The sequence below is a fragment of the Nestor notabilis genome, unplaced genomic scaffold (genome assembly GCF_000696875.1).
Source record: "Nestor notabilis isolate BGI_N333 unplaced genomic scaffold, ASM69687v1 scaffold6017, whole genome shotgun sequence".
Taxonomy (NCBI): domain Eukaryota; kingdom Metazoa; phylum Chordata; class Aves; order Psittaciformes; family Psittacidae; genus Nestor; species Nestor notabilis.
In genome coordinates, this window is record NW_009937757.1 from 57,404 (window position 1) to 83,373 (window position 25,970).

At 39.4% G+C, this 25,970-nt stretch overlaps 1 protein-coding gene across 1 annotated transcript in view; it reads left to right on the top strand.

The window, feature by feature from the left end:
- The window catches only part of RBM33 (RNA binding motif protein 33), a gene marked incomplete at its 5' end in the record, with an annotated part of 86,496 nt that overhangs the window by 47,490 nt on the left and 13,036 nt on the right, over nucleotides 1-25,970 (top strand). Inside the window, 8 exons of the mRNA XM_010018991.1 lie at nucleotides 222-381; nucleotides 694-702; nucleotides 1,109-1,440; nucleotides 2,266-2,514; nucleotides 3,295-3,582; nucleotides 10,044-10,685; nucleotides 23,927-24,136; nucleotides 25,567-25,755. Of these exons, the coding sequence (XP_010017293.1) occupies nucleotides 222-381; nucleotides 694-702; nucleotides 1,109-1,440; nucleotides 2,266-2,514; nucleotides 3,295-3,582; nucleotides 10,044-10,685; nucleotides 23,927-24,136; nucleotides 25,567-25,755 (2,079 nt within the window). The remainder of the gene's footprint in view (nucleotides 1-221; nucleotides 382-693; nucleotides 703-1,108; nucleotides 1,441-2,265; nucleotides 2,515-3,294; nucleotides 3,583-10,043; nucleotides 10,686-23,926; nucleotides 24,137-25,566; nucleotides 25,756-25,970) is intronic.

Genomic DNA, 25,970 nt, shown 5'->3' on the forward strand with positions numbered 1-25,970 from the left:
CAGTGCTAGAGATTATTAAAACATTGTGAATTCATTTCAAGGTACTGTACTCTGGTTTAATAGATCTTCCATTGTGAAAGAATGACTCACTAAGGGCTGCCAATTTGTGCAGGTGATAGGAGATAATTCATAAAGCAGTTGTACTTTCAAGAGAAGTTATAACAGGCAATGGATAAATTCCTGGATGTTAGTCTTAATCTTAGTTCTGCCTTATTAAATAGGGCCCTCCAGACTTTCAGCAGCATACACCTGGACCAGTTCCCACCAACTTCTCCCAAGCCCCAAGGCTGCCAATCCAGGACCAGTGGAGAGGGCCACCACCACCACCACCACCACTACCTCCTCCACCTCCTCAGGAAAGAGATCCTTTTTTCATAGCAGGTAAGCATTTCCATTAACATACAAAATCCACTTTTTGTGAGCAGCTATGCCGTGTGTGTATTATACAATGTGAAGTGTTTGGAAGAATCTGAAGGCTGGAAGATGGTGTTTGATGTAGCCAGACTAGTACATACCAAAAATTCTGGTGGTCTGTTACCATTTTACTACTTTGAGGTAATTGTAATGTCTCCATCTGTAACTACCATCTATCTGGATAATTATACAGATACAAAGTAATATTAGTATGTAAGTGATGGTTGCAATAAAGTAGTTGTAATTTGTTTTATTACTAGTAGTCTCCAGATGCTTTAGTTTCCACCAGTAAGTATTTAACCACCTGGAAAATGTGTATTGTAAGAAATCTGTTAAGGTTAGCTAGAATGATACAGTGTAGCAAACAAAATAGCTAGTAAGCGCATGTACATGTATACTCTAATCCCTGGGATCCTCCACTGATCTCATTAAAGTAGAATTTCTAAAAGATACTGCTAATTCCGGCAAAGTACCAGTTGTGCTGGTCTTTCAAGCATCAATTCCTTTTAGACACAAGTGGCAGAGCAAGGGAAACATAACCTTGACGGTAGCTTTTAAAATTAAAACGTCCCATACTGTTTTGCTTTCTACAGATTTCAGGTTACTCTTCCAAATCAATACAGAGCATTATGTTTTGAAAGCATGTTTGTGTCCCAGGGAGGCTGTCATTTAATCACTTACCTGATCTCCACAGATCCAAGGTTTCCAAGTCATCCCTTGTTTGAGCAGCGAAGCCCCCCACCACCGCCACCTCCTCCGCTTCTTAATAGCGCACATCCTGTCCCTACCCAAAGTCCGATGCCATTCAACCAGCCCGGGCCAGCGTTCAATCAGCAGGGCCAGCAACCGGTGTTCCCTAGGGAGCGGCCGGTTCGGCCGAACATGCAGCCTCAAGGTCCCGTGGGGATTCTCCACTTCAACCAGCCAGGTTCGGCAAATCCGCGGCCGTTCATCCCTCCAAGGCAGCAGTTCCTGCAGGCTCCAGGACAGCCCTTCCTTGCCGCACACACGCAGCCCACCATGCAGGTATGGGTCCATGGTGGGAAGGGGCCTGCGAGGAGCGTGTGAAGTGGCCCAGTGCTGCCATGTAGGGAGTGATGTAACTCAAGTAAGAGTTATTTGAGATTACAGGTATGAGGCAGATGGACCTGTAACACTTTTTATTGCTGTGCCTGAAAAAGTGATTAATCTTCTACCTAGTTGGCAGCACTAACGCATTTCAGATAGCGAGACTGCAGCCCGGCCCTGGCTCCTGAAGTTGCTTTAGCTCCGCAGAGGTAGGGAGAGAGCATCCCTGTCTGCGGCCCCATCCTGGTCCCGTCCCGGTCAGCAGCAGGGCGGGAGCGCCCTCTGCCGCTCACCTGCGGAGCCCGGCAGGGAGCCGGGGGTGTCCCGCAGACGGGGAGGAAGCTGAAGTGATGCTTGAAAGTGGATGAATGATTTTGGGGGTGAGCAGAGTGATATGTAGGGCCCTGCATGTTCCGTGGCATTTATGCGGGATCTTTTCATGGTGTCTGCACTTTGAACGTAGAGGAATACTGAAGTCTGGTGGTACTGTGGGGGGTCGGGGGGAGAATAATAAGAAACCCCAAACAAACAAATTTCAAAAGGGGACAGAGGACAGGAACCCTTGCAGGTATCTTTTTCCACTTCAGCTGTTGACTTACACAGGTTTAAGTGTAGAATGATCCTGCACAGCTTCTGTTAGTCTGGTTTCTACTCAGTATGTTTTTGGTTTACCCTAGTCTGTAGCTGCTTACAGATGCTTTGAGGACTTGGGAGGCTGGAGCTACTTTTCAGGAATTTATTACCTTAAAACTAAAACCAAATAATCTTTTTGTTCATATGAAGGGTCCCTTGCATCCTCCATTACAGCCTCAGCCACAACCTCAGCCTCAGCAGCACCATCACCAGCAGCAGCAACACCATCACCAGCAGCAGCAGCAGCAACACCATCATCATCTCCAAGGGCCACCACAGCCCTTGATGCCCATGAACCAGCCACAGTTTAGGCCTCACATGCAGGCCACACAGCAGCAGCCACCAAATAACAACAGGATGCAGTGTCAGCCACGACAGGGTCCAATGAAGCCAAGGCATGTAAGTACCACATATGTCAGTGTTGTTGTCTTGTGTAGTTCTGCATGAGTAGCAGGCATGTAAGCACAGGTTTCAAATCTCACCAGCATGGTTTTTCAGTCCCATTTATTCTTTTCCTGCTCTGTCCCCTTTCACCATTTCTTGCTCCTTTTCTGCCTTGATAATTTTATAAACTAAATCCAAAACCAGCACATGTATCTTTCCCTTTTTATTTTCTCCTCCAGTCTTCAGTGTTTTTCTTGATCTGGGTCCACTAAGGGATGATTCAGTTGCTCAAGAACTGGCAATAAAGGGCTTTTGGTGGATAGATTTGCTTAATAAGACTTTAAAACTGCTGGTAGCCTGTGATTGTGTGGGAGTCCAATTCTCTGGCACTGTCTTTCAATTTGAAGGCCTCTCTGTACCACTGCGAATAAGCTTTCTGGTTCAGGTAATGTCATTCATGTCTTGTGACTTTGCCTGTGTGCAGCATATTCTGTTGCTCGGTAGGTTGGGTAGCACAACAGTCTGTAGCAGTGCTTGAAATAAGTGACTGTAGTTCAGAATAATTGATTAGGAAACTAGATCACACAGTGAAACCAGTTTCTGAGAAATAAGTTAAACAAGATTCAGTTTTGCTTTTAGTTAAAAAAAACAACCTAAAACTATTGTTAAAATAGTCTCATTTCTGTAATTCTCACATTGAAGATGCCTCTTCAAAATCAGGAAAATGTGAAACACAAAGCACTTCAGTCTGGTTTGTAGTGGAAGTCTGCAGGTTTTTTCCTTTCTGCTTTTCAGAGTACACCATCACAAAGTATTGTCAAGCGTCCAAATCAGCAGCTACAGTCAACTGCTCCAAGAAATAGTAACTTACGTGAGCTGCCGATAGCACCGTCGCATGCTATGGAAATGAGCAACAACAGGCGAACCTTGACCCCAGCTGCTCAGGTCAAACCCATTACCAGCACGATGTCTGCCACCAAGTCCGTAGCTGGTGTTGGAAACTCACAGGGACGGCCCGAGATGAAAGCCAAAGCAATCACACCAGTGGGCCAAGCAAAATCAGAAGCAAAATCAGAACCAGAGGTAAGGCTTTGCAAAAAAAAGTCTTTCATTTAAAAACAAAACGAAACAAAAAAAACGAACAAAAAAAACCACCCAAAAAACCCAAGAAACAAAACCCAAAAAACTCCCACCTTTCTAGAACTTTTCTAGTCTGACTTATGACCTGTAAGCACATTAATTGCATTATTCACCCAATATATTTTGGTGCCACTAGAGGCCTCCCTTCTGAGTTGCGCTTTTCTCTTTAAAAAGACATCTGAAAGGTTGGCAAGGCTGTGGTGAATCTGTTTTGCAGGAGGAGCAGTCTTTTCTACCATGAAAAGACAGAGGTTGCGTAACTGTCATCAATGATACAAGCCTCTGAAATATCCATTGTGCCGATTCTTGTCTTCCAGGATTATGATCCTTGTTTTGGTTTTGGGTTTTTTTCTCCCAGTAATCATATTCTCCAAGTCAGAAAGCCTCTTCTCTTCCATTTCTTATGATGCTGTATGGTTTAAAAAAAAAAAGCTATTTGGAGAGCTGTGAGCTGACTTCCTCATGCTGTTTTCCTTCAGGCTGTTCAGTCTCCTTTAGGGTCTTGAGCACTCATGCAGGAAGTTGCAGCTGCATTGTCCATGGAGCTTCTTGCTCTTGAAGAAGAAAATCTGTCTTCTATGAAAACTTTTGGCATGGAGAAAAATAGGAGATGCTCTTAAGTTTTCTGTTTTGGAGAAAATGATACTGTTAGCTCTGCTAGTACTCTTCACAATGAAAAAAATGAGATGGCAGTGCTTTGGGCCTCAACTAGATCATGCAGTGTGCACAGATGACCATTTCCCTGCACAGATTCTCCCAGAAGAGAGAGAAGTCTCTCCATTACCGCTGTTAGTTTGAGAGAGTGGGTAGGATTGCACTGATGGTACTGTTAATCCTGAATGTCAGGAGATACCAGAGGAACATGATGACTAAATGCATTCTGTGTAATTTCAGGGTGTTAGGTTGTTCTGAGCAGAGCTGTAAATTTTATAGGTTAGATAACCATGAATCTTGTCTCAAGGACCAAGTTTTCTTCAACAACTGTTGAAGGCTTTAATTGTGATAATACTGTCTTCCCTTTAAGCTGCTCATGATTAGCTTTTCATCTTGTTCTTGAATTAGGGATGGTCATAACTTACAAATGCAGCACAAAAGAAACCCATAGCTAGCAGTGTTTGACCTCCTGTGCACTTGCTTATCAATGAAAGTATATAAAAAAAATGAAATCCTTTTTTCAGCTTTTAATTTTCATCACGATGCAAATTTCAGTCATTGAAAAAATGACTGAAGTAATCCCCTTTTCTTCGAGTCCATCTCTTGGAGTAACCTAAGTCACAAAAATGCAGTGCCTCTTAGAGAAGCCTCTGCTGTCAGGCCATTAGTAAGGTAAATTTTGGAGCAAATCAGCTATGGCCCTCTCCATATAAAACATCTTAAAGTTCTTCCAGAATGTAGTCATATGAAAATTAAGGCATTAGTTCCAAAATATCTCTGGCAGTGTCTAGAAAAAGTAGTAATTTTTCACCCCTCTTAATCAAGTGAATTACAAAACTCCTAACCGAACATAAAACCCCACAAACAAAAAAACAAAGCAAAAAGCCCCAAAGCAGTCCTCTTGTTCTCTCCATTTTAAGTTTTATATGTATGTTAACAAACCTGTAGTTACAAGACTAACTAATCTTGCTTGTGTGAATTCTTGGGGTTTTAAGAATAAAACTGTATTTCTATGTCAAAGCTATCTTTAAAAACAGTGTGATAACCTGTTTTATGTAAGTTCTTGCAAAACAGGATTTAAAAAAAAAAGCTGTCTTGGAAAAAATAGAAACACTTCTTCTAGTGTTTCCAGTTATCAACCGTAGAAGTAAAGCCTTTATAGATACACTTGGCAAGTGCTAGAAAAGTGTGTGAATGTGTGCCCACACAGAACCCTTCTTCTGCCAAAGGGGACTTGAAAGAGAGCCTCATGCTGCAAGCAGTGTAGTACCAGTTGTCCCTCTTCAGCTGTGCCTCTGTGGTAGTCTCGTTCACTGATGCTGCTTATTGTCACTTCCACAAACAGGACTGCTGCACTAGTAGTGTTCATTCCCAAGCATTTAATCGTATTCTTCACTGTTATAATGTACATTGTTACATTTCACTCCTTAAGTGGATTGTAATGTTTTCCACTCTGTGTGTGGGGTTTTTTTTTCCTTCTAATTAGCTAACTTTATCCTGTTCTTTTGCTCTTTATGAAGATGAGAAAGAGTTAAGTTCTGTCATCTTTTCTAGCTGTATTGCTCATAACTGAAATGGGCAGGTTATTTTGCAAGTGTCTTCAAGTGGAAAATTATTAAGACTTCTCTTTGCATTCTTTTTCCTGAAGAGTCAGTGGCCATATTTATGAATGCCCTATCAATTCAGGAAGCACAAAAAATAAGCAGTATCAGCTATTAAAGGTTTTGCTCACCTTCAAAATAGATATTTGAAAGGTTTGCAACCTGACTGACTAGAAGATTAAAAGCTGTATTTCTACTTTGCTAATGGTGTGCTTATGTTCCCATTCCTGTGAGGCTGCAAAATACTGACTTGCAGTGCCTTTGTTTAGAATAGCTGTAACTCTCCAAGATTTAAACTTACATATCCTCAGTCTGAAAAAGCATTCTGTCAGTGGGACTGAAAAGTATGAGTGATGGCTGTGAGCCTAATTCTGCTCAAGTTGAGGTCAGTGTAGGATAAGAGGAATTGAGGCAATATTAAGAATAATAAGAATTTTAAAAGGAGGGGGAGAACATGGAAAGGTGTTGTGAATCTATTCAGAAGAAATGGACATTGGAGCCCAAAACAGAAGAGAAGTTAGAATGCTGCATAATCATAGGTGTACTGATATTACTACTTACTTTATAGCAAATACCCCTGATATACTGAAACCTTCACATTTCATTCTCTCAATTCCAGTAAGTTTTGAAGTTGGGTTGTTGGATTTTTATGTTGCCATCTTGTTTGGATGGTTTTTTTTGTTTTAACAAGGCTCACAATATGTAAAAATAGTTGCTGCCTTAAGTTATAAGACCAAATGTAACTAAATCTTGTTATCTGTCTGCCTGAGAAATTGTATGTGTCTAAATTTGAGTGTTGTCCAGTTTAAATAGGTTTGATTTCCAAATTTTTGTAATGATGCCTCCTGTTTTGTGCTTAGAAGATTCTTCTTATCATGTTTTTTTTTCTAGTTGGAAGATCGCAAGAGGGCAGTGTGCTTCTCAGAGTAACTTAAACTTCTTAATTCTCTTCCTGCTTGTCCAAGATGTGCAGCTCCTGTGTTTTGTAGGGTGACTCATACCTTCTGAGGGTTCAGGAGCTGATGTTATCAGCAATATGAAATGTGATGTGGATGTAGGTGCCTTTATTTAAGATACTTCGTGGTTTTGAACATAAGCAGCTAAATGATGCAATTTGGATCTGGCCTTACCTTTTATGAAGACTTGTCATGATTGTTTTTGGACAAATTATTCTAGCCTCTTTTGTTTCTAACGTTACAACTGAAAAAAATAATTATAAGCCTGCTGAATAGATTGTGTTTATGTCACAGGTCAAACCATTTTGATTGCTCTTTCCTTGCACTCATTCTGCTGAGGGACACAAGTGGGCCTGGTTGCATGATTCCATTTTTTGTTGCTTGATAGTAAACCAGAACAGTTGTGGTTCTTATGACCCTGCATTTAGTTCTGTTAACTAGTAATAAAGCCTATAGACCTGAAAAGCTGTGGGGTGGGTGGTTTGTTTTAATTCACTGTATGAAAAGCAAGCTAATGATACTCAGACTTAAATTTCACTAGAATTTGGTTTAGAGCATGTCTTTGCTGTATTTTCCTCAGTCAACAGTGCCACTGTAAGTTATCCTGGAGAATGATGGAGAACAGCTGCCTCTTTTACTGTTGCTCTTCAGCTATACGCAGAAAAGCAGGCTGTTGTATTTTCTTTTGGTACTTTTCATCAAAGCTGCTTTGGATCTTGGGGCAGAAATAAAACCTATAACTAAGGCTTAGTCTTCCCTTCAAACCACAATGAAATACATTGTGTTCAAGAACTGTTCAAAGATGGATGAGACTGTCCCCTAAAAAACACCCCTAAACAAAAACAAAACTCCCCAAACCCAACAACAGAAAAATAACTTCCACAAAGCCAAGGGAACTGATTTGCATCTCTGGCCTTTTTTATACTCTGTAGCCTTCTGTACAAGGAAGAGCTGTATTCAGTGTACTATTTTTTCATATTGTGGAATTTTCTACAGACAAAATGTGACGCGTCAATAGTTTATCCAAGAAAAAGTCTGCTCTGAGTTTTTCTGCTTCTTCACCTACAGATAATGTTGGTTTTGGCAGCAAACTTCCAAACACAAGCTCTGAACTTTATGACAACTTTGAAGGATATCTGTTCTTTCCCAGTTGCGTGGGGGTTTTTGGGGGCAAAATGCATTTTTTACTGCTTGGAAAAATCTGTATCGGGCTTAACCTAACAGGATGAAAATCATTATCAGTCAGTATTTTGTACTGTTTCCGTTTTGACCCAATACACTGTCTTGCCTGTTCTGTATGATGAAGCTCGTTATTACATATCGTAGGTCACATATATGTATATATACATATATATACACATGCACACACACACACTCATATATATTTATTTTTTTTTACTACAATCCAGCATCTCCAGTTTTCAATATAAGATGAAATATTTGAGTTTCCTCCTGTAGAAGCACGCTTCTGGTACTGTCTATCAACAGAGACCTGTAATGTGATTCTTACAGTGATTAGTCATTAATCGCCACCATCATGGTCCAAAAAGTACAGAGGAAGATAGAACCTTTTAGTATATGAAGCATTCTCATAAAAAGGAAAGTGTTAGACCTTATCCCCAAACTATAGCCCTTATTAAAAAAAAAAAAAAAAATACAAATTTTAAAAATCCAGGTCTGGAGGAGTCTTAGCCATTGTCTAGGCTGGATGTCCAGTGTGAGACATGCAGCTATTTTTTTTGTAATTGTGGGAATAATCCCTATCAATACATGCTCAGGGAAGAAGCAGTAACTGCGGCAGAAAACAGCCACTCAAGATTTGTGCATCTGGATTTTATGAATACAAATATGACTGCTGGGCTTTTATATCTGTGAACCAACTTTATGGTTGCATCTGTTCTGTTTTGTGGTTTGTCTTTTCTTTGTTTTTCCCCTTGGGTTGGTGGGGATTCTGGGGCATACCAGGAATAAAAGCCCTTGAATTAAGAAAAAAAAAAAAAGTTACACATTTTGCTTGTATATGTGCAAAAATGGCATTTGTGTTGAGAAGAGTTTGCAGTCATTTGCTGCAGGGTAAATAACAACTGTTCATAGTGGATTCCCAGTTTTTGAGAAATAGTTTAATATTCTTTATGCTGCAATTCACTGACATGCAAAGTGTAGTTACTTTGAGAGCCTGTTTTTGTTAGGGTTGACTAATGTATATTGAGTAGAATGTTGTGCTTATTTGTAAGCAGACTCTATATGGTAAGTCTATATGTCAAATTAATTTTTGAAAGGGTTAAAAAGAAAAGAAAGTAATATAATGAAAAAGTATGCTTTGTAATTTTGAAAAATTCATGTGATTATATCACAAGAGCAATTTGGTTACTTTTCCAGGATGATGAGAATCTGCATTTCCTTCACTCTTGTCCATATTTATACAGCTTTTCATAAGAATCCATTCTGCCAAAGTTGAACCTTTAGAAAGGTTATTTGATGGTGTGTAATACTTTCAGAAGAGCTCAGGGCTGGAATATTAAAGGCATTCTCTATATACTATTAATATTCCAACACTGCATTTGGCAACATTTTGATTCTGAAGAGAGTGCATGAGTTCAAGGTCAGAGAGATTGACTTGTGCTGTTCATTATAACCAATTATTGTGTGACAAATGAGTTTGAGATCAGGCTGAAAATTCTGTGAGAAAAATCAATAGTTCTAATCAGGGCCTTTCAGGTCATTTACCACCCTACCTTTTGTTACTTTGTCAGAAAAGAGCAAGATAAAACCTGTGTGACAGTGGGTTGCCTCTGTATTGTTACCTTCCATTTGAAACATATTTTGATATCTTGAATTATATTAATAGTTTAATTGGTTTTAGAAACTTCTAAATGAGTTCCAATTTGTAAAACTTCATTAGTTTTTCATATTTTTCTTTTCATATTCTGATTGGATTTTCAGCTGGTGTTGAAGCTTGTAGTAAATCTAAGTCTTAAACCAGATTTGAGCTGTTTTTCTGTAATGAATAGCAACTAAACCTTACCAGCAGATAGACTCCACTAGTAGCCTTAATTTGGTTATCCGGGATAATTTAAAAAGCTCTTCAGAGAGTTACAGCTTTACAGCATCTGAAACAACAGTTTAATGTTGTTTTGACCAAGCTGGGCATTTGTTAAGGATTTTATAAATTAATTAGTATTTTCCTTTGTAGTACCCAGACGAAGATGAAGAAACTAGATTGTATCGCTTGAAGATAGAAGAGCAGAAGCGTCTAAGAGAAGAAATCCTGAAACAAAAGGAGCTGAGACGGCAGCAGCAGGCTGGTGCTAGAAAGAGAGAATTGCTCGAAAGACTTGCGCAGCAGCAGCAGCAGCAACAACCTTCTACGCAACAGTCCTACATGCAGCAAGAGGACGACTCGTCCGAGTACCCCACCAATGGCAGCCCTTACATACCCCACTCTGGCTTACAGACCAGGCAAAATGTGAAAAACAGACTCCTTGTTAGAAAGCAAGATACAGTAGTTCCAAATATCCAACCCAAACCCACGGATTTCCCACAGGTTGGGGCAAATATGCAGTATCAAGGACAGCAGATGAAGCCAGTGAAGCAGCTGAGGCAGACTAGAACAATACCTTTGAGTCCACCTCAGGCACCGCAGAAGGTATTGCAGACAAAGCCTGCTGCAGCATCGCTGCCCACGACACAGACTGCTCGAGTGGCTTCGATACAAGCAAGGCCACAGGAACTGAAATCTGGCGTGAAAAGGACTGTCATGCAGCGGACAAACTGTGGTAGTGGAGATGAGCCCCATGTCGGCAGCAAAGTCAGGGTGATTAAGTTGTCAGGAGGGGTAAGTTTCCAAGGCTCATGTCGTGTGTGTGTGTTGTCATGGTTTGTTTTTCTGTGTTTCATTCTGTGCAATCCCCAAATAAAAAATGGGCCTACGTTCATAAAGGAAGTATCAGGTTTAGCAGACCTAACAGTCAGTATTTTATATTTTCAGAACTGTAAGTTAGTATCAGTTCCTCAGAAATTAATGTTTCATGTGACACTTTACTGCCAAGCAGTTATCACTGAAATCCCATTGAAATAGACTTCTTTCTTTTAAATTGTAAGTTGTAACTTGACTCTGAAAGACTCCTCAACTGACCTCCTTTTGCTTAAAGTTGATAGGTCTGATAATTGGTCAGAGGAAAAGATTTGGATGGCTGTTTTTAAGGTTTGGTTAAAAAACATCTCTGCTTATTTGGTAGTTGAAGCCACCTGATTTGATTGTGTGCTTCTATTAGTGTGTTTTCTGTACATAAGGGAAGACTGTTCATATTTTCTTGGGAAGTGTGTTGTGAAACTAAGCAATGCATTGGAGGGGGATGTTTTCTGATATAGGCTGGGTTTAAAATGTTACCATTTCACTTCTGCATCTAAATGAGATTTCCTTATCTTTTGATGAGGGATCTATTATCTTGCAGAGTGTCCCTTGAGCACTGGTGTTGTGGAGGAGTCACAGTGCTGATCTTGATGGTAGTGTGCCTATTTAAGATCTGGGACTTTGGTTAGAAAATATCTTGACTAGATTTCTTCTGTCTTAATGAAAAGACAAATTAATTTGTTAGGCCTCTAAAGAAAGTAAGAGGAGGGGACACAGCGAGATGGCGTTGTCTGTGTGAAGACTGTCCTCGGGTTTGTGCCGAGGAAGAAAGAAGGATGTGATGTGGGTATAATGCTGTGGTGCATTGGAGGTGTTTTGTTTTGTTTTGGAAGAATGCTACTTAAATTATTTGGAGCATTCATTAGGGAAACTTGCAGAACTGCTGTAATATGTGATGAAGTGAACAGTGTGTTAACAGGAACTGAACAAGGCTTTGGAGGCTAGACTTCCCTCTGTAAAATGGGGAGAAAGTCAAAATGCCAGAGTCTTAGCCACTTTTTAGAAACGTTTTTCTACAGCTCATGAACCTTAAATGCACTTGAAGTTGTGAACTGCATAATGACCATGTGGTCTTTCAAAATATTAACATAAAGGGCCTTACTGACTATATAGAGCTGACAACAACTTACCTTGGAGGATGTGTAATTCCTCCTTAACTTAAGTACAGAAGAATAAACTGCAAGAAGCTGAAAGAAATTGATTCTGTTGGGCTAAAAATATTTATATATAAAAGTATGTATGAAGGAATCCCAGTGGCCTGCAAGAGGTGTGACAGGTTTGTTGTTCATGAATAACTGAATAAAGCAGTCATGCACAACTTCTTTTTATTATGTGGTAAAACAATGCCAGTCATCACTGTATACAGCTCTTCTTAACAAATGGTTATTAGTGCCCACAGTAGCATTCTCATTGAAATACTTTTTATCATAATGCTCTTTCATAAAACCATAAATGTTTTGTTTCAGATAAGTCTCATGGTAAGCAAGAGCAATTAGCTTTGTTAAATGCATGTTACAACCCCTCTTTCGTTGCACACAAACAGATTTGTTCTGTCCACCTTAACTTTTGGAAACTGAGATTTTAGCAAGGTAAAGGGGGTTCTTCACGTGTAGCCTTTGTTATTTTTTTTTTTTCTTGCCATGGCCATTTTAAGTTTTCCTTCCAACTGTGGAAGAATAAAATCAAGCATTGCAATTAGCTATTCAACATTGATCAAGATAGTTGATTAATTTTTAATTAGTGACAAGCTGAATCTGTGACTTTGTTTCTTTGACCACACAAGGCAAAAGAAAAAATTGAGCAGCAGGGGGGCCAATCTTGTCCATCTTGACAGGATTTGGAAGAAGAATTCATTAAAGGCTGCTTGGACTCTGAATATTATAAAGATCCCAAATAACGTTTAGTTTCTATTTCTAGTGTTTAGTCCTACCACAAGCTTTATTTATTTTCACAACTTTTGCCTCAATGTTAAATATGAAGCAAAAACTAGATCTCATTTTTTCTATCCATTCTCCTTAGCATGTAATAGTGCCTCCTCTAATTTCTTGCATTTGGCCTAAGGAGTGGTTGGTACCTCTTAGCTGTATGTGCTGACTTGATCCTGTACCTAAGCAGCCCTGCTGTTGCTCTCAGTCCAATCCCTAGTACCCTTTTTCCATTCTAGAGCTCCTTTGTGCAGAAATGTTTTGAATATCCATGTAGATTGAGATGGCTTTTGATTAAATGCAGTGCAGGTTAAACACAATACAGGTTCCTTTTCAGAGTTCTCTTGATTCATGTTGGTAAAAACTTGGAAAGTCCCTTCTCTCACAGTCTGCCAGCATGACAGTAGATTTGTCAGCTGAAGAAGCTGATTGAGGCCAGACCCATAGTAACTGTTGTCTAGATGAAATTGACCTGAAACAGGAGCTGGTAGCAAGGACTGTTGTAAATTTATATATGAAAGCCCCATCCCTGGCAGTGTTCAGGACTGGGTTGGACGGGGCTTTGAGCAGCCTGGTGCAGTGGAAGGTGTCCCTGGCCACGACAGGGGGGTTGGAACTAGATGATCTTAGGGTCCTTTCTAAGCCAAAACATTCTGTGAGTCTATGAAATTTAGTAGGACCATCCATAGAACCAAGATTAAATGGGGCTGTGTTGCTGGTGATGTTTTCTTGTTTAACAGATAGGAGTTGTTCTTCTTGTATTGGTGAGATTGATGGTATACAAATACTGCTAGAAGTATCTTTCCCAGTTTAAGCATCTATGTTCATTTGTGTTGCTGGGCACTGCAGTACTACAGAGGATCTCTGAGCTCCAGGTAGGAGTATCCCTTGTTACTTAAGAAGTTAAAATGTCCTTTCATCTGTTTCCACAGTATTCTGTCTTGAAGGGATTTTGCTTTATAAGTATTTTTATGGAATTGTAAGAATAACTAATTAAATTCCAATAAATATTTTAATTTGTCTAGTTTACATGATGTAGAAGATGCCTTAATTTATGGTTTCTTAAAGAAAAGGGAACTAGAGAATGATTCAGCATTTCTTGTATGTCAGACTAAGCCTGCATATCAAGGTGACACGTTGGGTACTGTCAGTGTTTTTTGTCTGTTTTTTTATTTGTTTTGTTTTGTCTTTTTTTTTTTTTTTTTTTTTTTTCCTCTTTTAAGCAAATCCCTTCCCTTCTTCCCTCCTCCCATACTAATATCTCTTTAAATGTTATGTTCCTGGAAAATAAGGCAGTGTTTAGGAGATGAACTCTGATTTTATTTATTTATTTACTAATTATGGAGGCCCAAATAACTTTTAAAGGATCCGGTGTTCTTTATGGTTTGTGTGACAAGGCTTCAGAGCTGTCCTTCCCAGGTTTAAGAGTTCAGTGTATTTGCTGAGTATATTTTACCAAGAAACCATCTGAGATTTATCTGGCTTGGTGAGGAGCCTGAAGTCAATCTTAGAGATACTCATAAGAATAAACTCACTGAGGCTGTAGAGTGTAGGGGAAAAACCCACTTTAATAGATCACTTAAAAAGTTATCATAAGATCATAGAAAATAGGGGTGAAAGGACTATAGAAGTAATTTATTTTGTCTTGAAGATGGGGGTGAACTCTGTAGCATTCCTGACAGATTTTTCCAATCTTCTTCTGAGATCTCATTATTGGAGATTTCTTTGGCCATCTGTTCCAGTGTCCCATGTGCACATTTAGGAGAATTTTCTTGCTGCAATTTTGTATCTATAACTATTTATGTTAAACTTCAGTCTTTTCTGACCTTCATGATTCCATGATTCTATTCTGTGATTGAGAGAGACAGGAAAGAATTTATATCCCTCTTTGTGGCACTCTCTCTTTTTAAAAGATCTCTTAACTCTTTCTGAACTCTGATATCCTTCACTCTCTCTTGATGGGGCACGTTTGTGGTGCTCTTCTTTGGGCTCTCTGTGATCAGTCTGTTGGGAAATAGTTCTAGTACCAAGTGCAACGGGATTTCTTAAGCCAATATGTTAGAAGTGTTTTTAGTCCTGGAAGAAGAGGTTTGTACCAGCTACAACCTTAGATATCTTAAGATTATATGAAATATGTGCTGAACATGTTTTTTCATTTAGTTGGAGGTTCTGTGGGAAATGATAGTATCTTAAACTCTCTGTATCATTCAGTCATCTTAATATTGTTGTTGGGTGATTTCTCTCTAGCCAGAAAATAGCCTGCCTTGTTCAAAGAGATGTGTGTCTGTCCCAGAGGCCTGAAAATGCTGGTTCTTATGCTGCGCCAAGAGCACACCAGTCTTTGTCACTGTGGAAAGCTGCACAATGAGCATTTTTCTTGAATGTATAAAAATATATAAAACCACATAATATATAAAAATACATTAAAAAATCTCATTGTTCCCTCTTGCATTAGAAGCAGTATCTTATTAGCGATCATAATTCCTGAAAACCTGGAATGCTTCATCTGAAAAGCTTGAAGAAGGAGCTGACAAGTTCTTTTGTTTGGAAAGCCTGTCACAAAAGATATCATTGGGTTATAAAAAGAGAAATGGAATGGAAGCTAGTAAACTTTATTCGTATTTAGAATAATTGAGAAGTGTTAAGACATTAGTATGGAGTTCTAAATATGGAAAAAGACTGATTGAAATGATTCATGTTCAAAAATGTAACCGTATCATACACCCTCACTTAATGTTTGTACTTGTTTCTACTTGCATGTGTATGTTCAAGTGTAATTAAAAATATTTGAATTGAAAGCTCTATAGCGCCTTTCATCTAAATATACCAGGAATTACAAACACTAGGATTTTTGGCATTTCCATTATAAGTTCCTGAGGAAACCCTTTACCCAGCTCTGCAGTGCTACCAGCTGTGAGAAACAACACAGGAACTCTTGCTGTATGTGGTCCTATTTTTTTTTATGAAGCAGGAGAATGGCATTGCATTGTGTTTGTATCCCACTGTTTGAAGGAAGCATGGATAATATCCATATTCTGTGGACCAAAGGAGCTGCAGAAACCATGGTATCTGAATGCCCAAAGACCATGTTTATTGCTTAATGTCGAAATGGGCAAAACCCTTGAAGCAGTACTAATGTAAATGCTGCTGGGAAGAGGCTCTGCCTGCCACGAACCGCAAGATTTCAGTCTGGAAATATTTCAGAATGGGACATGAATTTATTAATTCCACCTCAAAATAAAAAAAGGAAGCCAGGGAGCCCTGTGGTATTCCCGTTATGAAAAAGGCATAGTATTTTCATGAAACGTTTGGAAATGAGCAATACCCTGTCCTCCCAGTCCTCTGGTGAAGAGGGTCCCTATAGAGACAGAGTGTTTCATGACTCGGGGTAGTGAGATGGGCTGTGTCCTACTGTTTGGGGCAAATTTGGGTGCTGGGAAGATGAAATACTGGGACATGTGTGGATGCACTTAGCAGCTAGAGGGATTTAAGGTAACAACAAAACCAGACTCAGACAGTACTTTTTATGGGTTTGTAATAAGATCTTTGAAAGTGGGAAGAGATACCTACCTAAATTGAATTTAACTTTACTGTGGATAACTTGGAACTGAAGTGCAATAAAGTGACTGCAGAACAGGTTTCTCCTTTTCCTCAGGAGACTTTTAAATTGTATGTTGAAGAAGAGTGGTGCTTTCTCCTGAACACCCTGAAAGCAAGGCATTTGATATTGCTTGTCACTCTTGTTAAATCTCAAAGGAGAGTTTTTCCTGCCATCATGTTGTACTGCAGAATTCATATTGATAGGATGTTGGTGTTAGAGAGTATCTAGTAGCCCAGTTTCCTGCTAGAAATGACTAAAGGCAACTGTGGCACTTTACAACCAGAGCTAGTTTTCAAATGAAAACTAATTGAATGCAGTCTCTTAACTTGGGGAAGCATGCAGATTTGTCCAATTTAAATTTACTATTTTGAGAAGTCACAAATGCCTTTGTTAAATGGTATTTCAGGTTTGACCAGTTGGAATGGACCTTTAGTACAGAGGTGTGGGAGAATACTAACGCCATAACTGGCTGGGAAGGGAGGTGATATGGGTTGTCTGTGACAACACTGTACACACAGCTTAGGGCAACACACCAGAAGGATTTGATGCCATTAGTTTTAAGCTTCAAGGAACATGAACTAGAAAAAATAGACATGACAGAAGAAGACAAACTCTAGTTGTGCTGGTTTCTGATACTCAGTACTGGCTTTCTGTGCTGGTGTCCACCTGGGAAGTACTCCTTCAGGAGCTTTAGGCCGTCATACGTTTTGAATCACCGATGTTTGCCAGCAGCAGTCTTTTCTCCTGGTGATTTCTCTGTGTGCCACTCAAATTGCCTGTACAAAAAAAATGTCTCAGACTAGCATCTGGAAAAGGAACCTGGAAAGTTGCTCAAAAACATGTTTATTGACATTATGTACTTTGCAGACAGCAACATGAAAACGAAGCTACTTCTCAGAGTATTAATACATATCCAGACCAGAACTTTGATTTTCCTCTAGCTTTGACACAGAATTCATGGTTTTTTGCATAATGAACTGGTAGAAAGACGTAGTTGTGATTCAACATCTTATCAGTTGTGTTTCTGTCACTCCTGTGAATCACAACTACATCTTATCAGTTGTGTTTCTGTCACTCCTGGTGAAACTTAAGTGTAGCATAGCTATGGCTTGGATTCTCTAGCATCTCTTTGGCCACTCCTTCTCCATGCCTTAATTCTCCTCTCAGGCAGTTGAGGAGATACTTAAGGTAAGAATTCTATTAGTACATGGGATTAAATGGAATTGGCTGCTTTTTCTACAAGATGTTTTCTTCTTGCTGTTCTGCCTTTTCATACACCATTAGGCACAGAAGATAGTCATCATCACATCATGGCTCACTGAAGCAGTGTAGCACTGTCTTTTTATCACAGGAAGGGAACTATTTCTGCATTTTATTTATTTAATGCTTAGTCTAGGTGCTCTTGTTTGAGGTAAGTTTGCTCCATGCAGAAGTTCTAGGCTGGGAAAGTAACCTGTAATTCACTGGCTAGCACCAGAAGTGTCTTTATTTTTCTGGTATGGATGCGGAATACTTTGGTGGTTCTACTGCTTTCTGTAGTGTTACGTAGCTTGTTTCTGTGCGTACTCTGAGTCAAAACTAGACTTGCTGGAGAGCAGTCTTCTTAAGTAGTACTATTCTTGAACTTAAATACTTTTAAATGTCTTACAAGGCCTTAAAAAACAGTCTCCAGGTGTTTCTCAGTGTCATTTGACAAGCTGAAAACAGATCTTCAACTGTTCAGAAACAGTGCTTGGTTGTGTCACTTGACTGTGGGATATTTGGCAAGTGATTAGGCTTCCTATTCCCACTTCCCCCCATCTGTCAACAAGCCATATCAAAGTGGTAGAGCATTTGGAGCACCAGTTGAAGAGAAATAGCTTATTATTAGGGGTTTGCCTTTAATATTTGTTCCTGATAATTTTAATGAGAAAATATTCATATATATTAAATGATAGTCCTTCTTGCTTCATGTGGGTTTTTTTTTTTCCTCTCTTTGTTACACGGGCAACACAATTGTCTCTGTAGGTGTCTGTCCTTTTTACTGTAGTCAGTGTCAGTATCACCAAAATACAAGTTTATATATGAAAACCTATATAGCTGATGAGTAATAGATTCTGTTGTCCTTGAAGATGAGTTTAATAAGCTATAGTATGGTTTTTTCCCAACTACTGTGATACTATAGAGGTACGCATTTCTAGAAATATTGACTTAAACTAGTAACAGATGAGGGGTTTCTCCTTTCTTAAAGGAAATCAATTGCAAGACACTTTTGGATTGAGATTTCCCCGCAAGATTTAAGCCTTCATCATGCTACAGAGAATTTGAGTTATAGTGCATCGAAGAGAAGATGAAAACATTTTACTTCTCTGTGTTATTTTTACACAAATCAACCAGAGTTTATTTCCTTTAAGTGCTTTATGCAGCATGCGCATCCCTTTACTATCGGGTGATTTTGAATTAGCTTTATAAAGATTACGTGGATAGACACAGCATTGTCGTAGTTAATAGAAACCTGTGCAGTGAGGTCTATGGGCTGCAAGATCACTAACAGTGCCAATGACAGTGAAGTATGGCCTTATCAAAAGGAGAATTCATAAGAGGCTGCCCTGGGACACTGCACCACTGTCCTTCTGTGTATCCTGACAATGTTATCTGTCCTCTCAGTACGGAGTATCAAATGTCTGTCACGAGTACAGAAATTAATTTAATGTCACCTGAAGACATGCAATTAATCTTTTAGAGGTTTTCATAATACCTTTACAGAAAGAGTTGCCAGTTTGGCGGATTTGGATTTTGGGGTTTAGCAGAAGATAAGGAAAATTAATTTTTCATCAGGGTTAATACAAGCTAGCAGGGCCACAAAGGCTGGGAAAAATGGTTTGGGAATTTGTCAAGTGTTGTCACTCTAGAATAATGCTGCTTAACGTCTGATAGGTGTAATCAAGAGTTGAGATTTCTATAGAGGGGGATTAATCAATTTGCTCACTACAGAATGCAAGTTGGTGATACCATTTCTTCATGGGGTTTAAGAATGAAAATAAGATTTGATCTGTCAAATTGCAAGTGGCTCTGACAGTATCAATAGGCATTTTTATCAGTACATTTTAAAGCATTTGTTATAAATAAATTTGTCCTGCTAATGTTGGTGGCAAATAAACTTCATCTTCATTGTAAAACTGTCATAATGATTATGATGGAGTAGAGAGCTTCAGCCTGCTAAATTCAAGCAGTCCCTCATAAAATTCTGCTTTTAGAATTTGTGATTTCATTTTTGACAGAAGGGTCTGTGTTTCTCAAAACACAACACTGTGTATAGTGAGAGAGTCTCACTAATGACAAGCAGCCTTGATAAGTATGAGGGAATCAGTTCTAAAATTCATGACCATTTTGTTAATCCAGTTTCGGATCAAACTGCACAGACTCTTCCACAGTAAAACTTTGAAAACCATTCACGATATAGATAAACGCTTTTGCCTTGATCTCTTAAGTTCTGTTTAATTACACACAGTATTTGAAATTAATTTGTTGTTTCGGCACTGCAAATAATCTTGCAGTGCTTGCAATTTGAAAGAGAGTTTTTATACTTTCCCCTGAACAGGACTCCTGCAACTTTGAAGACTGCATTTTCATTACTCCAGAATTAACTGAATAATAGTAGTTTCATTCAAGAGAACTTTTTCCTGGCTGTGTGTTGGGAAAGCAGAGCTTTTATAAAACTTGGAAATTCAGAGCTTTGAAGGTCAGAATGATTTGTAATAGAGAAATTAAGCAGTCGACAATAACAAAAGAACACTCTTCCTTTATTGGTTTGCAGACAAAGAATGGAAATTCACTTTTTTGCGGAGGACTTTAGAGGAAATTTACAGTATGAAATCAGAGCTTGTTTCAATCAATCGCAGGTGTCTCTGGTGGACTGAGAAGCATTCTACCTGGTTTCAGCACTTCGTGCATCAAATTTTATGAGGCAGGCTATGATGATGAACAGAGGCATCTCTGAAAAATTTAGTGTTGTCCTGTACATGTCAAAACGCTATAGAAAAAATAGAATTAAAATGTATTTTGGCAACAGAAGACTGAAAATTTTAATACCTTCTTCTGTTGCTACATGTTTACTTTTGGGGAGGGCAGTAACATAAGCTAATGAAAAATGAGCAATATTGAAATTGCTTATAGGAAAAGCGAAAGGTGATTTCAGATGGTCTAGAACTGAGCTGTTTTAAATAGAATAGGTGCTAGTAGTTTAGCTTCTGTAATTTAGATGTCATTTTGGGTAGCTTCTGCAATATATCTTCAGTTTGCTTACTTGCCTATAGCTTTGCTGTGGGTTTTGATTTGCTTTATGAGTGCCAGCTTATGCATACCTCATGAGTGAAAATTGGGAGTCAATGGTTATGAATGGTCATCCTTAGAGTCATCTTTAGTCATACATCTTTTCTCCAAAACGTTAATGATCTCATATGAATATGTGACCTGTATGTAATGTTCTGAGGTTTTGTATCTTTTAAGTCCAGACGTTAAAGGCTCTTTGTGCGTGTTTGCTTGACTTAGTTCTTCTCCACTGACATGCCTGAAGAAGCCACTAATTGTCTTGCATAGAAGTTTAAAGGATGATGGTGGTGGTGGGTCTTAATTTGCCAGTAAATGCTACTATGTAAGTTGTTCATTTTGGCTCGGACAATGCTTGTCCTTGCACTGTCATATCTTTAACCAGTGAAAAAAGAATTGGTTCTAAAATTCATCATCTGAGATTGTGGTGTTCTGCTTTTTAGGCACATAGTGATCTAGGAATCACATTTGGTTTTCATTTTCTTAAGAAAACCACCAGATTTTGTCTTCAGCTGAAGCCAGGGCTGCCAGTAACAGGAGGCAACGTATTGATGACTTGAAGGGAGCACTGTTAGTCCTTGAGTACCAAGTCGCTAACTCATGGACCTCTCTTGGGAGGTGGTGCTGCAGGTTCATCTCTGCTTCCCCTCTTCAAGTTGTCCAAAAAGCAGTGCATGTTCGGAGCAGTAGGAAAAAGAAAGGGTGTAATACAGTTGCCCTTTTTTCCTTCTTGTTGCAGGACCGTACTCCATCTCCTTTTCTTACCCTATGGACTTTATTTATTATTTTGCATAGTTTTTCTTATTTCTGAAATGTGTTAATTCATCAAAAAGCATGGAGATGTTTCTACCTTTTGACTTTTGCCAGAGCATCATGCTAGCAGTGAAGCCCAGAGGTGGCATTTCAGAGCCCAGCAGGGAACAAACCCTGTCAAATTTTTCATCAGTGTGAGCCAACATTGTGTGTTACATCTTCAACTCTGTGTGTTTAGCTTATACAGTTTTATTTGGTGCTAATTGGGCTTGGTAGTTAAATATTGGGTGGTTGTTGGCCATCCTAGCCTTTTATGGGAAATGATTGTTTGCTTTTGAAGTTTCAGTAATGAGCATGTTGGATGTCTTTTGTACCTGAGGGCTTCGCTTTCAGATGCTCTTCCTATGTGCTGGGATTGCTTTTGCTTTTTGCTTTGGAAAGAAACGATTGCAAGTATTTATGGTTGTTCTTCACAGCAGGCAGTTAGCAGAGATTAGATTTTAAACTCCCAATTATTGCGTTTAAATTCCTCCTAGAATCTTTTTTGTTCCTGTTAGTTTCATCATCTTCCAGCTGCTGTAGGGTGGAATAAAAGAAATTATTCCATCAGGGCATAGAGCTTATGGTGATGCTGATATTGAAACTAATACTGAAATGAGGATTTAATGCTGGTTTCCTGGTGAGGTTTTGTTTGTGTGTGTACATTTGGGTTTTTCAGGAGAGGAGGAGAGCTGTTGCTGTTTTATTTTTGAGCAGTAATTGAAGAGAGAGACTCTGAAGGAAAGCTTTATAATTTCTGTGAAGTTACTGCTCTCAGAGGTTTATATACCACATTTGCTGGAAAGCCACGGAGCCATTCAGTTTAGTAGAGAAAAAAACTCATATGTGATTAGAAGTGGAAAAACTGGATGCTTTCTCACTTTGGACATTGTGATCGAAAACCCTTAAGTGGGAGCTTCAAGATTTTCCAGATTGTGTTTTTGTAGCGTAGGCAGTGCAAGGGTGTGACGAAGCTCATTTGTTTGGAATTTAAGTAATTGAGTTCTTGAAGTTGTTACCTGCATATTTGATAATACCAAGGGCTTGATTTAGGGGTGTGAATTGTGAACTAGTGACCTTGAAAATGTACCTATCACCTGTACTGGACTATTTCTCTTCAAATGATAGTAAAGAGACTTAGTAACCAATCCTCAGTAAGTGTTTCTTTTGCTTTTGTTTAATCCCAGTAGAAGTGTAATGATTTTTATTCTCAATCAAGATAATCTTGCTCTTAGACAGTAAATCTTTTCCTTCTGCAGCCTTGTATTTTGTCTCCTTATCCGCAAGAAACATGCCAGTTAGTATGAAACCCTCTGGTCCATGAGATATGTTACGCATGTAAAAGGAGTTTTGACTTGTGAATATTTAAGGAAAGGGGGAAAATAACCCTGTGTAAAGAAAGATGCTTTTATAATTCCTGTTTCCCCCCTGCCCCTCTGTTTAGACATGCTTTCTCTTCGAGAGCTTTTGCAGGGCTTCTTGAGGTTGGTTAGGGACTTAAACGAAGCCTTCCCCCAGAAATATGAGCTTTGCTAGCGTTTGAGTTCTAAAGTTGGAGTCCAGTCAAGGTATAGATATGCTCTTGAAACCATGCAATAATATGATGTGCTTTATAGATTCAAAAATACCTGATCTTTTGTCAGACTCTGCTGTCTCTTGCTCCTTGTGATTTTTTTCAGGGATTGATCTGATCTGGACAGCAGGATACAGATTCAAGAATCACCAGTCTGTAATAAAAACTGAACTGTTTGGGTAGAGGCAGTGGAAGGGAATCGTTTCTTAGTGCTTTCAGCTTATACTTTTACTCTGCCTGATTGCACTGAGGGGTGTAGTGGAAAGAGCTACATTGGATGAGAGAGGCACTGAGGTGATGTTTTGTTGTGTTTGTGATTATAAGTATCTATAATAAGACCTTTAGAAAACAAAACCAAAACAACCTTAGGGAAGAACTGTTCCAAGTACAGACAGTGTTTGAGGAAGGAGACTGCTTAAAAGGCTGCTAGTATAGAAGCTATCAGGAAAAGTATGTGCTCCAAAATAAATACCATTAACTAAAGAGAGGCTGAAGTTTTAAAGATGAGCAGAGTATTTACCTGGTTCTTCCAGCCTTCACAGTTCTTCACTCCTTCTGCAATGTGTATGTCTCTCTAAAAAATAATAATAATAAAAAATAATAGTAATGAAAAAATAATGCACACTCAGAGTTTACATGTAACCCTGGAAGGAAAAATTATTTGAAAAGAGAAGTGAAAACACCTTGCTACTTTGTGTATGAAAAGACATTATTTACCATTGTAATTATAATAAAACCTGAACAAAGTAAACTGTTCTTCAGATACCCTGGATTTATTTTAGGCTGGAGCACAGTTCCCAGGCAGAGCCCTTGCCCACGCCTACCGTGGCCACTGGTTCACTTTAGCAGGCGAATCGCTGGGTGTTCTTTGTGCACCAAGCGAGCCGGATGGGGCAGGAGGCTGCTCAGGGTGAGGGTCTGCAGTGCCTGGACATTGAGCCGCCTGTTGTGTTGTTGATTTCAGCAGGGGGGAGATGATGCTGGCTTTTTTCACCCAGAGGGCCAGCCCCAGCGGCCTCAACAACCCCTGGAGCCGAAACAGCAGCCAGTGCGGAAGGTCACATTGACAAAAGGAATGCAACAGCAGCAGCACCAAGAGCAGCAGCAGGCACAGATCCATTCAACAGCTCCTCAAGGAGTCAAAAACATCCAGGGAATCCATCAACCTAAAAAGGTGATTTTTAGATACATATTGCTGCTAGAAATTTTACTGTCTAGCTGTGTTGCTCTATTAATAACTAGCATCCTGTTTGTCAATTGCTAGCACAGGGCTGCCTGACCCAGGAGATGCATAATTGCACATCAAGCTTTTAATCTAGAGAGACCTGTTTGTACCCAGCACAGACTGGTGATGCCTGCAGGTTGTTTCATCTGCTGACTTCCTGGCCAGCACAGTAGTCCCTGGGGGAAAATACGTGCATCCCAAGATAGCTGCTGTAGGAGATGGTATCCAACATGTTTTCTGTCTTTAAAACCAAGATTTTTCTGAAGTTGTGCTTACGCTTTTATTCCGGCTGTTTCCGGCATACATAGGAGTGCACAGTGACTGTTTCAGGATGCTCTTTGGTTGATCCTCACAGTTTCTATCACTCAAAACAGTTGGTAATGTTGTAACTTGATTTTTGCACTGGTCATGCACTGGGAGGAGGCAGGGCAGGGGTTGGAATGGCAGTGGCCTGTGCCTTCTCTGTATTTGCAAACCAGTATGCTCCCTGAAAATAGCTGGTATTTTGATTTTAAAGTTAATTTCTTGGTTTTGAGCTGTTGACCATAATCTTCCTGCTTTGTGTAAGGATTAAGTTTCATTGCTGATGTGGAGAGGTGTTAAAAGTTGTTACCCTCCATAGGCTTTCCAAGTAGGAATGGAGAAACCATGTTGAGTGTTAACTCAGTGTTAAGCGTTAACTCTGTTTAATGTTTGTTACTCTGTTTCATTGTTATTTAACCTCTCTCCAGATGTTCAACCTTTCCTTTACAAGAGTTAAATCCACACATTTCCACCTCCAGAGCATATGGTGGTGCCAGATCCTATAGGATTTGGGGGAAAGGAACTTCGAAAATTGTTTTAAAATGATTTAGCATATGCAAGTGTTCCATCCTGATAACAGACCACGACTTGGTAGCAATAGAGACTGCAGGCGCTTGAAGAGTTTGCTGGTCTTGTGGGTACATTAAATTTGCCTGTAGGTTGAAAAGAGAAAAAGGAGAGAAATGATTCGTGGGGGTTTTTGTCCAGGCTTAAAATATGGGAGCTGAACACATCCTGCTAGTCTGATCGGTGTTGACAATTAAGTTACATATTTTGGTCTGAGAAACTCCACTGCTTTGTTGATCTGTGGTAAAGCTGAGGCTTTCAGCCTCAATGCAATATGTATAACTCAATACACAACTTGTACAAACCTCTTTTAGAAGGATAGCAAGCAGTGGGTGAATATTTTAATAAGTGGCCTTTCATATCAGCGAACAGCAACAAGCTGTTTTACATCACCGTGTTCTTTAATCAAGTCTTTAAGTAAATCGCCAACTTTTGTATCACCTGTCAAATGCGGTGAGCAGAAGCTCTAGGTAAGTAAATCAAAATACTGTTACTTTTGTTGTTGGCAGGTCATTATGCATGGCAGAGGCAGAGGAGTAGCAGGCCAGATGGGCCGAGGACGCTTGATGCCAAATAAACAGAACCTGCGAGTAGTGGAGTGCAAACCTCAGCCCTGTATTGTGTCAGTTGAAGGGCTTTCTTCATCAACTACTGATGTCCAACTGAAAAACCTGCTGATGTCAGTGGGACCCATTCAGGTAGGTCAACCTCGGTTTATCATTTTTGTGCCAAAAGGCTTTCATTCCAGAAAGCTCAATTAATTCCCTGACATTAAATACAATGTGTGTTTATTGGTAATTTATGTTTGAAGGCACCCCTATCCACACATGCTACACCTGGTAGCAAAGACAAGCACATGATGATATTGCAGCACAGGAGGTATGGTAGGATTTTGCTAACACTCACATTCCTG